This window comes from Balaenoptera physalus (assembly GCF_965194825.1).
Source record: "Balaenoptera physalus genome assembly, chromosome: 5".
Taxonomy (NCBI): Eukaryota; Metazoa; Chordata; class Mammalia; order Artiodactyla; family Balaenopteridae; genus Balaenoptera; species Balaenoptera physalus.
This window is the reverse complement of record NC_138884.1, coordinates 25,995,317-26,007,747: the sequence shown is the minus strand read 5'-3', so window position 1 is coordinate 26,007,747 and position 12,431 is coordinate 25,995,317. Positions and strand designations below refer to the sequence as shown.

At 39.4% G+C, this 12,431-nt stretch overlaps 1 protein-coding gene across 1 annotated transcript in view; it reads right to left on the bottom strand.

Moving 5' to 3' along the window:
• The window catches only part of NFKB1 (nuclear factor kappa B subunit 1), a 124,514-nt gene that overhangs the window by 36,045 nt on the left and 76,038 nt on the right, over nucleotides 1-12,431 (bottom strand). Inside the window, exons 7-9 of the mRNA XM_082462377.1 lie at nucleotides 10,002-10,165; nucleotides 8,027-8,185; nucleotides 6,569-6,673 (exon numbers count right to left, since the gene is read on the bottom strand). Coding sequence (XP_082318503.1) covers nucleotides 6,569-6,673; nucleotides 8,027-8,185; nucleotides 10,002-10,165 — 428 coding nt within the window. The remainder of the gene's footprint in view (nucleotides 1-6,568; nucleotides 6,674-8,026; nucleotides 8,186-10,001; nucleotides 10,166-12,431) is intronic.

Genomic DNA, 12,431 nt, shown 5'->3' with positions numbered 1-12,431 from the left:
GCTTTACAATGGTGTGTTAGTTTCTGCTGTATAACAAAGTGAATCAGCTATACGTATACATATATCCCCATATCCCCTCCCTCTTTCACATCCCTCCCACTCTCCCTAACCCACCCCTCTAGGTGGACACAAAGCACCAAGGTGATCTCCCTGTGCTATGCGGCTGCTTCCCACTAGCTATCTGTTTTACATTTGGTAGTGTATATATGTCCATGCCACTCTCTCACTTTGTCACAGCTTACCCTTCCCCCTCCCCGTGGCCTCAAGTCCATTGTCTACATCTGCGTCTTTATTCCTGTCCTGCCCCTAGGTTCATGAGAACCATTTTTTTTTTTTTTTTAGATTCCATATATATGTGTTAGCATATGGTATTTGTTTTTCTCTTTCTGACTTACTTCACTCTGTATGACAGACTCTAGGTCCAACCACCTCACTACAAATAGTTCAATTTCATTTCTTTTTATGGCTGAGTAATATTGCATTGTATATATCTGCCACATCTCCTTTATCCATTCATCTGTCGATGGACACTTAAGTTGCTTCCATGTCCTGCCTATTGTAAATAGTCCTACAATGAACACTGTGGTACATATCTCTTTTTGAATTATGGTTTTCTCAGGGTATATGCCCAGTAGTGGGATTTCTGGGTCATATGGTAGTTCTATTTTTAGTTTTTAAGGAAGTTCCACACTGTTCTCCATACTGGCTGTATCAATTTACATTCCCACCACCAGTGTAAGAGGGTTCCCTTTTCTCCACACCCTCTCCAGCATTTATTGTTTGTAGATTTTTTGATGATGGCCATTCTGACCGGTGTGAGGTGATACCTCATTGTAGTTTTTATTTGCATTTTTCTGATGATAAGTGATGTTGAGCATCCTTTCATGTGTTTCTTGGCAATCTGTATATCCTCTTTGGAGAAATGTCTTTTTAGGTCTTCTGCCCATTTTTGGATTGGGTTGTTACTTTTTTGATATTGAGCTGCATGAGCTGCTTGTAAATTTTGGAGATTAATCCTTTCCCAGTTGCTCCGTTTGCAAATATTTTCTCCCATTCTGAGGGTTGTCTTTTCGTCTTGTTTATGGTTTCGTTTGCTGTGCAAAAGCTTGCAAGTTTCATTATGTCCCATTTGTTTATTTTTGTTTTCATTTCCATTTCTCTAGGAGGTGGGTCAAAAAGGATCTTGTTGTGATTTATGTCAAAGAGTGTTCAGCCTATGTTTCCCTCTTTATAATGTCTGGCTTTACATTTAGGTCTTTAATCCATTTTGAGTTTGTTGTTGTATACGGTGCTAGGGAGTGTTCTAATTTCATTCTTTTACATGTAGCTGTCCAGTTTTCCCAGCACCACTTTTTGAAGAGGCTGTCTTTTCTCCATTGTATATTCTTGCCTCCTTTATCAAAGATAAGGTGACCATATGTGTGTGGGTTTATCTCTGGGCTTTCTATCCTGTTCCACTGACCTATATTTCTATTTTTGTGCCACTACCATACTGTCTTGATTACTGTAGCTTTGTAGTATAGTCTGAAGTCAGGGAGCCTGATTCCTCCAGCTCCATTTTTCTTCCTCAAGATTGCTTTGGCTATTTGGGGTCTTCTGTGTTTCCATACAAATTGTGATTTTTTTTGTTCTAGTTCTGTGAAAAATGCCATTGGTAGTTTGATAGGGATTGCATTGACTCTGTAGATTGCTTTGGGTAGTATAGTCATTTTCACAATGTTGATTCTTCCAATCCAAGAACATGGTATATCTCTCCATCTGTTTGTCATCTTTAATTTCTTTCATCAGTGTCTTATAGTTTTCTGCATACAGGTTTTTTGTCTTCTTAGGTAGGTTTATTACTAGGTATTTTATTCTTTTTGTTGCAGTGGTAAATGGGAGTGTTTCCTTGATTTCTCTTTCAGATTTTTCATCATTAGTGTATAGGAATGCAAGAGATTTCTGTGCATTAATTTTGTATCCTACTACTCTACCAAATTCATTCATTAGCTCTAGTAGTTTTCTGGTAGCATCTATAGGATTCTCTATGTATAGTATCATGTCATCTGAAAACAGTGACGGTTTTACTTCTTCTTTTCCAATTTGAATTCATTTCTTTTTCTTCTCTGACTGCTGTGGCTAAAACTCCCAAAATTGTGTTGAATAACAGCGGCGAGAGTGGGCAACCTTGCCTTGTTCCTGATCTTAGTGGAAATGGTTTCAGTTTTTTACCATAGAGAATGATGTTGGCTGTGGATTTGTCATATACGGGCTTCATTATGTTGAGGTAGCTTCCCTCTACGCCTACTTCTGGAGAGTTTTTATCAAATAGGTGTTGAATTTTGTCAAAAGCTTTTTCTGAATCTATTGAGATGATCATATAGTTTTTAGCCTTCAATTTGTTAATATGGGGTATCACGTTGATTGATTTGTGTATACTGAAGAATCCTTGCATTCCTGGGATCAACCCCCCTTGATCATGGTGTATGATCCTTTTAATGTGCTGTTGGATTCTGTTTGCTAGTATTTTGTTGAGGATTTTTGCATCTATGTTCATCAGTGATATTGGCCTGTAGTTTTCTTTTATTGCGACATCTTTATCCAGTTTTGGTATCAGGGTGATGGTGGCCTCATAAAATGAGTTGGGGAGTATTCCTCCCTCTGCTATATTTTGGAAGAGTTTGAGAAGGATAGGTGTTAGCGCTTCTCTAAATGTTTGATAGAATTCGCCTGTGAAGCCATCTGGTCCTGGGCTTTTGTTTGTTGGAAGATTTTTAATCACAGTTTCAATTTCAGTGCTTGTGATTGGTCTGTTTATATTTTCTATTTCTTCCTGGTTCAGTCTCGGAAGGTTGTGCTTTTCTAAGAATTTGTCCATTTCTTCCAGGTTGTCCATTTTATTGGCATATAGTTGCTTGTAGTAATCTCTCATGATACTTTGTATTTCTGCAGTGTCCGTTGTTACTTCTCCTTTTTCATTTCTAATTTTATTGATTTGAGTCTTCTCCCTTTTTTTCTTGATGAGTCTGGCTAATGGTTTATCAATTTTGTTTATTGTCCCAAAGAACCAGCTTTTAGTTTTATAGATCTTTGCTATTGTTTCCTTCATTTCTTTTTCATTTATTTCTGATCTGATCTTTATGATTTCTTTCCCTCTGCTAACTTTGTGTTTTTTCTGTTCTTCTTTCTCTAATTGCTTTATGTGTCAGGTTAGGTTGTTTATTTGAGATGTTTCTTGTTTCTTGAGTTAGGATTGTATTGCTATAAACTTCCCTCTTAGAACTGCTTTTGCTGCATCCCATAGGTTTTGGGTTGTCGTGTTTTCATTGTCATTTGTTTCTAGGTATTTTCTGATTTCCTCTTTGGTTTCTTCAGTAATCTCTTGGTTATTTAGTATTGTTTAGCCTCCATGTGTTTTAGAGATTTTCTTCCTGTAATTGATATCTAGTCTCATAGCGTTGTGGTTGGAAAAGATACTTGATACGATTTCAATTTTCTTAAATTTACCAAGGCTTGATTTGTGACCCAAGATATGATCTATCCTGGAGACTGTTCCATGAGCACTTGAGAAGAAAGTGTATTCTGTTGTTTTTGGATGGAATGTCCTATAAATATCAATTAAGTCCATCTTGTTTAATGTGTCATTTAAAGCTTGTGTTTGTTTATTTTCATTTTGGATGATCTGTCCATTGCTGAAAGTGGGGTGTTAAAGTCCCTGACCATTATTGTGTTACTGCCGATTTCCCCTTTTATGGGTGTCAGCATTTGCCTTATGTTATTGAGGTGCTCCTATGTTGGGTGCATAAATATTTACAACTGTTATATATTCTTTTTGGATTGATCATTATGTAGTTCCCTTCTTTGTCTCTTGTAATAGTCTTTATTTTAAAGTCTATTTTGTCTGATATGAGAACTGCTACTCCAGCTTTGTTTTGATTTCCATTTGCATATCTTTTTCCATCCCCTCACTTTCAGTCTGTATGTGTCCCTAGGTCTGAAGGGGGTCTCTTGTAGACAGCATATATATGGGTCTTGTTTTTGTATCCATTTAGCGAGCCTGTGTCTTTTGGTTGGAGCATTTAATCCATTCACATTTAAAGTAATTATCAATATGTATGTTCCTATTACCATTTTCTAAATTGTTTTTGTAGCTCTTTTCCTTTTCTTGTGTTTCCTGCCTAGAGAAGTTCCTTTAGCATTTGTTGTAAAGCTGGTTTGGTGGTGCTGAATTCTCTTAGCTTTTGCTTGTCTGTAAAGGTTTTAATGTCTCCACTGAATCTGAATGAGATCCTTGCTGGGTAGAGTAATCTTGGTTGTAAGTTTTTCCCTTTCATCACTTTAAGTATGTCCTGCCTCCCCTTCTGGCTTGCAGAGTTTCTGCTGGAAGATCAGCTGTTAACCTTATGGGGATTCCCTTGTATGTTATTTGTTGCTTTTCCCTTGCTGCTTTTAATATTTTTTCTTTGTATTTAATTTTTGACAGTTTGTTTAATATGTGTCTTGGCATGTTTCTCCTTAGATTTATCCTGTATGGGACTCTCTGCTTCCTGGACTTGCGTGGCTATTTTCTTTCCCATGTTAGGGAAGTTTTCAACTATAATCTCTTCAAATATTTTCTCAGTCCCTTTCTTTTTCTCTTCTTCTTCTGCAACTCCTATAATTCGAATGTTGGTGCGTTTAATGTTGTCCCAGAGGTCTCTGAGGCTGTCCTCAATTCTTTTCATTCTTTTTTCTTTATTCTGCTCTGCAGTAGTTATTTCCACTATTTTATCTTCCAGGTCACTCATCTGTTCTTCTGCCTCAGTTATTCTGTTACTGATTCCTTCTAGCGAATTTTAAATTTCATTTATTGTGTTGTTCATCATTGTTAGTTTGCTCTTTAGTTCTTCTAGGTCCTTGTTAAACGTTTCTTTTATTTTCTCTATTCTATTTCCAAGATTTTGGATCATTTTTACTATCATTACTCTGAATTCTTTTTCAGGTAGACTGCCTATTTCCTCTTCATTTGTTTGGTCTGGTGGGTTTTTACCTTGCTCCTTGATCTGCTGAATATTTCTCTGTCTTCTCATTTTGTTTAACTTACTGTGTTTGGGGTCTCCTTTTTGCAGGCTGCAGGTTCGTAGTTCCCGTTGTTTTTGCTGTCTGCCCCCAGTGGGTGAGGTTGGTTCAGTGGCTTGCGTAGGCTTCCTGGTGGAAGGGACTGGTGCCTGTGTTCTGGTGGATGGGGCTTGATCTTGTCTTTCTGGTAGGCAGGACCACGTCTAGTGGTGTGTTTTGGGGTATCTGTGAACTTAGTATGATTTCAGGCAGCCTCTCTGCTAAAGGGTGGTGTTGTGTTCCTTTCTTGCTAGTTGATTGGCACTGGGCATCCAGCACTGGAGCTTGCTGGTCGTTGAGTGGAGCTGGGTCTTAGGGTGAGACGGAGATCTCTGGGAGAGCTCTCGCCGATTGATATTACATGAGGCTGGGAGGTCTCTGGCGGTCCAATGTGCTGGACTCAGCTCTCCCACCTCAGAGGCTCAGGCCTGACACCCGGCTGGAGCACCAAGACCCTGTCAGCCACACAGCAGTGAATGTGGCGGTCTCCGTTATGAAGTCAGATTACGAGGGTCTACAGTAGCTGATCAGCTAGAACAGGCTGACTTGGGAGCACTCTGTCTACGAGGCTATCTCCAGCAGCCCGTGGCTGAAAGAGTAGGTCTTCCCATGCGCTGCCAGAATCTTGAACGTTTTATAGAGGTCTTCGCTGGGTTCAGTCACGGATCTGGTACAGGTGGTCTCAAGAACACCTTACTCTCTCAAGGCTGTGTGCTTGAAACAGCTCTTACGCCTGAGGGTCTACAAGCTGCAGAAAGACGAGACTGCCCGGGGCCGCGTGCAAGCCGTGATTCTTGCCACGAGCCCTGCTGCTGCCGTCGTGGAAGTGAGTGTATCTTTATTATACTATACCTTCTATCATTTTATTTAAAAAATGAGTGAAGCTTGAGAAAATAACACAATCTCCTTCAGCTTTTGCTGTCTTATCAATCTTGCGCTATATTTAATGAGAGCTAAATGCCAAGAACCTTTCTGAAAGTGAAAATTATGAGAGAAATATGCTCTGAGAATTTCCCTATAGTCCTTATTCTCTTTCTTTTTCTTAAATGACATCATAGTGTCATGTGAAGACATCCAGAGAAGCTCTCTCAGTGTTGCAATGAAGCACGGTAAGATAAACAAAATAAACAATTTTACACTATGTAAAACATTTATTCTGTGTGTGTGTGTGTGTGTGTGTGTGAATCATGGGCTATTACTCATTTATTTAAAGTTCAGATACCAAAATTTAAAGTATAAAACCCCTGAAACATCACTGATTCCAATGATCACTGTTTTCTTATTTATCTTTACTTCCGTTGAAAATTTTAAAATGAATTAGTTGGGTTAACAAAATAACGTGGACAACTTAAATTTGGAAGAGATGAAATGTATAAATTTTTAAAAGGAGTTCTATGGCAAGGAGGGATATTACTGCGCCCACTGACAAAAAGTGACTTACAAACACACTCAGAATTATACTTCACATCTGGAGATCAGAGCATATATTTACCTTTCTGAACCTTGTCACAGAGAAGATAAATCTCTTCCCCTCCAGTTACGCATCCAGCTGTCCTGTCCATCCTTACTATTTTCAAGTTGGAGGCATTGGGGGCTTCTGTCCACAGGAGAAAAACAACAAACTTCATGATTTATCCTCAGCTTCACAGGCTAACCTCCTATGAGGGACCTTAACCAAAGCATACATTAACCAAAAGAAAGTTTAAATAGATGCTTTCACTCATACTGCTTTAACAAGGATATAAATAAAACAAAATTGCCTTCTGAAACCCTCAGAGCACTTCTTGGGCATGGCTCATTCATTATCACCAAAACAGATGAGACACAAAGGAGCAGTATTTGTTTCTCCCACTAACACAGTAAGAGAGATTAATAGACAAAGAGAAAGAAATTTTCTGATGTTTCAGGAAGTTCCAAGCTAATGGATGTGTGGAATTTCAATAAGGTCAAGACTTTAACCCCAAACTTATGTCCATGATACTGATATACCATTTACAAGAGTCCTAGAAATTTAAGAAAAGCACAGTTTTCTAAAACTATTTATTAATTTTTATTCTACAGAAAAGAAAAATGAAGATGTTATATTTCTTTTCCCCAAACGAAATTAGAATTCTGTGTGGTTAAGGGGTAAAAGTTTTGTGTGGTAATAGTATAAGGCTTCCTTTTTTTTTTTTGGCTCCAACAGCTGCATTTTAAAGTGATCTTTGGTATACGAGTCTACATCAGTTTATAAAGCTTTCACTTCCCTTCAAACATGTTTAAATTAGAGAAATCAGTTAGTTGTTGTACTTGGGGCATGGCCTTTTCTACTTAGACCAAACTCTATAACCTTTCAAGGAGCCTAAATACTGCCCTTGTAGACTTTTTGGAAATATCTGTTTAATAAATCCCATGCATACCAAATAAGAAATTAGCATGGTAAATGCTGAAGACCACTGTAAAACTCTTTCAAAAACTCCAGGAACTATAGACTGAAATAGAATTTTGAAGCTACGAAACATCTGTACTGCTCACTTAGTTAACCTGAAGTTCCTAACTTGATAAAGGTATAACATGCAAGAATGAAAATGGATAAGAATAAGAGTTGTCTTTTATTAACTTCTCTTGAGAGACCCAATTGAGATACTTTTCTCATCTAAGAGCACCAACAATATATCCTCATAGTAAGGAATTCATAAATAATAAGAGATTTGGCATTGCACGTAGAAGACTACAACGATGATCTGAGGAAGATTTATTGAGCACCTCACAATATTTCACTTTTAATCTCGACATCAAATTTTAAGCTAAATTTCAGTGTCCTCATTTTGTAAGATGATAAATGTGAGGCTCCAAGTGATTAATTTACTTGCCCCAGGAATCAGAGCTAGTCAGTAACTGCCGGGGCCAGGCTGGAAGTCTGTTCTTGACTTTACAGCAAGCTGCCTCCTGTCAGAAGTCAGGTACTCACTGCTATCGTAGATGGCGTCCGATACCACGGGTTCCAGGCGCCTCGTGAAGCTGCCGGTGCTGTCTGGAAGGAAAGCTGTAAACATAAGCCGCACCACGCTGAGGTCCATCTCCTTTGTCTGCTGAAGAGCTGCCTGGCGGATGATCTCCTTTTCCCGATCTAGGACCAGACAACATAGGGTATTCATGCCCAGGGAAAGAGTAAAGCATGAACGTTTTAGATAGGATGCTTTTATAAAGCCCAACTAAAGAACATCAACTTAAAATAAAAGTCTATTTTTTTTTTCTTTTGAAATTCTTCATATTGCTAATACAATTTTAAGAATTATCTATGTATGTCATCCAAACGTAAAGGCATCAAAAAAAGGCCTGCATTTTCTCTGGATCACAGTAAAAACTGTCCTGCATGTGTCAAACTGCCTCTCTCCTATTTTCCCCTGCCCTGTCCCAAGACACAAAGGATGTGATGGAATGGAATGCAGTAGCCTGACTATGCCTCAGCTGTGTGGAGGAATGTGAAAATTAAGTATTCCCACAGCTCTCTGAGCGCAGGGACTGTATTCATCCCACAGTGCCCGGCACAGCACCTGGCACTACGCAAGTACAACTCAAAAAGTGCTTTGAAGGAGCCGAATGACTCCACCGCACTTGGCTCCTTCCCTCCTGATGGAGCTTTCATACTGATGGGCATAATCGTACGTAACTTATAATATCATAAGAGGTGATAATTCAAGTGATAAGTACTATAAAAGAGCTACAGTTGAAGTGATATGAAACTTCAAAGGAGGGGAGAATCCAGAGGCTTTGGAGCAGAAGAGGCATTGCTCTAAATCTCGAAAGGATGGTAGAACTTGAACTTAGGAGGAGAATGAAAAAAGGCATCCCAGGAAGAGGAAAGAGCAGGAATGGAAAGACTGTGCCAAAGAGAGAAAGTGAGAAATTGTGGTGCTGCTATGGTGTAGTTCGGTTTAACAAAAAGGGGTGTAGTGGGAAACAAAGTTGGAAATGCAGATTGGGGCCAGCTTTTGGGAGGCCTAAAATGCCAGGGTATGGAATTTGGATTCTGGACTCAACAGGGAGACACTGAGTAGTGGTGACCTGTAGGCTTCAGTAAGATCCATCTGGCCATAGGGTGTAAACTAAATTAGAAGTGGGGAGGGACAGAGACAGAGCATCAGAAAATGGAGTGAGGAGGGGAACCCCAGAGAGCACAGAATCGCTGGACCACGAACTGGAGATGCAGCAGAGGCGAGAAGGAGGACTCAAAGATGATGTGAAGGTTTTGAGGATGAATATCAGAAGACAGAACATGTCTAATGGGAAAATGATTGTCTTTGGACTGCCTGAGTATGAGCTGGTGACAGGATGGCCAGACGAAAGGACAACACATAAAAGCAGAAATGGCATATGTGGTGGAACAAGGATTAGGGTTGAAAGAAAAAAATATAAGTGAAGGCAGGAAAACATAAAATCATGGCATTTTTATGATAAAGAGGATAGCTTACAATGTGCCTGAAGAGCCCAAAGAAAGAAAGATTCCTTATAATAAGGTGAGCTGGGGGAGGTATAAGAGAGCAGGTGTTCTTTGAACCATGTCTTGAATTCTCAGTTAGTTCTGACAGGTTGAGAAGGGAAGGGTGGGGTGTTTTTGGTACAGGAAGACACATACAAAGGTATGAGTATGCATCAGTGTTCAGGGGGCAGTGATGGGGAGAGGTGGGTACAGGTGGGACCTCAGATACAGCTGGAAAGGGGGCTGAGGCCCGGCTTTGTATGCCAGGCTATGGAGGTACAGATTTTATTCTAGAAGTAGCAGGATGCCATCAAAGGTTTCTGAGCAGGGAAAGGGTGAGAGCAGCTTGGGGTACAGACCAGGAGAAGGAGAAACCTGGGGCATAAGATGAGCACATGGTCTACACACAGGACAAGGAGAGCCAGAGCTCTCAAAGGAGCAAGGCTGGGAGAGCGATACTCACCTGTGAGCTGCCGGTCTCCTCCCCCTTCTGCTTGTAAATAGGCAAGATCAGGATGCACCAGAAGTCCGGGATTATAGCCCCTTATACATGCATCTGTCATTCGTGCTTCCAGTGTTTCAAATACTTTTTTCTTTGTCACATGAAGTATACCCAGGTTTGCAAAGCTGGAGAAAAAACAGTAACAGCAACAACCAGAATTAGGCAGTCAGTGACCAGAGAGTCCGGTTTTACCTTAGCTAAGTGGATTGAGAAAAAATGCACAGGCCCTCAATCACTGGCCCTCAAACACGTGACTATTTCTGCAGTGAAACATACAAAGCAGACTCACCAAATGGAATAATAAAGACCGTAACCAGCTGCACATCATGTCAGGCTGGGTTTTGCCACCAAATCAGTCTGTGGTAAACTTAGAAAAATCTTTTCGTTTTCAAAGCTTATTAGACTTGCAAATTATGAATAGGGAGTGGGGTATACATATCTTAACAAGAAAGTCTTACCTAGACTCATTTTAAAGTATTTTTCTAGGAGAGTTGTATAAAAAGAAATTTTAATTCCAAATATACTAACTTTTCTAACTTTTTAAAAAAGAATACGCAAAATACTATATTTAGGAGATTTTTTTTCTTTTGGCTCATCCCTGGGTTTCTAGACGGGATTTAAAGTCTACCAGGAATCCCATCTCCTCCTGGGCTATCTCTAAGGTTGGAATTATTTATGACCACTCGAATGTCCAACTCTACATGTACTCAGTCTTGAGGTATACCTTCAATCAGGGATGGAGAACCTTTTATATTGTGAAGCCTACATATCCATAAAACAAAATATGTTAATATGCTAATTAAAGCAGTTTTTAAATATATAAAATGCTCCAGCCATTCATTTTTTAAAATGAAGTACATGAAACAAAGACGTGTATTCAATAAATGTAATACAACAAAGAAACAAAAAAGCACTTTACCAAGGAGACTCATTCGTTCAACAAATATTTATTTTGCTCCTTAGTACCAGGCAGCGTCCTGGGTGCTTCTGTCAACAGTAAAGGAATCCCTGCATTCATGGAGTTTATATGCTAGTGCAACAACAGAGAGGAAACAAACAAGTAAATTTTATAATTTAAAAGGTAAAAAGTGTTACCAAGAAAAATAAAGTAGGAATGGGGAAGAGGAAAGGCAGTAGTAGAAGGCACGACACTTAAAAATAGGAAGAGGCCAGACAGGGCCTCATTGAAAAGATGTCAACTGAACAAAGACTTGAAGGAAGCAGGGGCTGAGACATGGATATACGGAAAAAGAACATTTGAGGTGGAAGGAACAGCAAGTACAAAGACCCTGAGGTAGGATCATGCCTGGTATCCACAAGACAACAATGGCAAACAGGCCAGTGTGGCTGGAGTGAGACGAACAAGGGGTCAGTAGTGAGTAAGGAGTTCAAAGAGGTAAGTGGGGCACAGTTCTTTTAAAGCCTTGTAAGCTTTTGTAAGGACTCTTCTTTTCCCCTGGCTTTTACTCAGAAAGAAAAAAAAATATTAGCAGGAATATTAGAGGAAAGATAAAAATATTATAACTGGATCAAATGAAATAAAGAATAAGATAATGTTGGAAGACTAGATAAACTAGGGAAAGAAAACATAGGAGGTGAAGGCAGAATGAGATGAGCACTCACACAGGGGCCCAGAGATGAAATGATACAGGTGTACAGACAGTGATGAAAAAAAGTAGGACAGCTGAGACAGACACCGAAAAGAAAATACAGAATATAAGCCCCTTGAGAGCAGAGATATCCAGTGACTAGAGACCTGGGTGCTTAATAAATGTCTACTGGCTAAATAAATGCATGAATTAATCCAGCACAGAAAAACATGCAATATGACACATTGATATGCATGGAGGCACACGGGGATTTTCAGAAACAACACCTCCATATTTTGGCCTTTTAGGCTTTACTCCTATACAGACACCCATAACTACAGGAAAACGAGGCTGATCTTCTAGGTAACAGCAATGATAAACACGTGTGCAGCACTTTACCACCTAGAAAGTGCTTTTCATGTATATTATCTAATTTAATCTCTGTGAAAAGTCATCATCTGTATTTTTCATTGTGTGAATAATGGATTTACTCTGGAAATAAATGAAACAATACAGAAGTCAGTCTTCCACCTTAGGTAATGATAGAGCAACACAGACCCATTGAACCTCGCATTTTAAACAACAAAAAACATATGAAAAAATAGTTTTCAGACACTGGACAATAGGTGGCATAGGACAGTGAGCCTTAAGGAAAGGAAAACAAATAAGGTGAATCCTAAAATTATGCTGCCTTAATATCTAGAGAGAGCTTCCAGGCTGCAGTAAGGAAGGGGGAGCCCAAACAGGGCCTGCTGATCTCCCTGAGTTTAGGAGACAAAGGAGGTCAACAAGGGTAGAATTC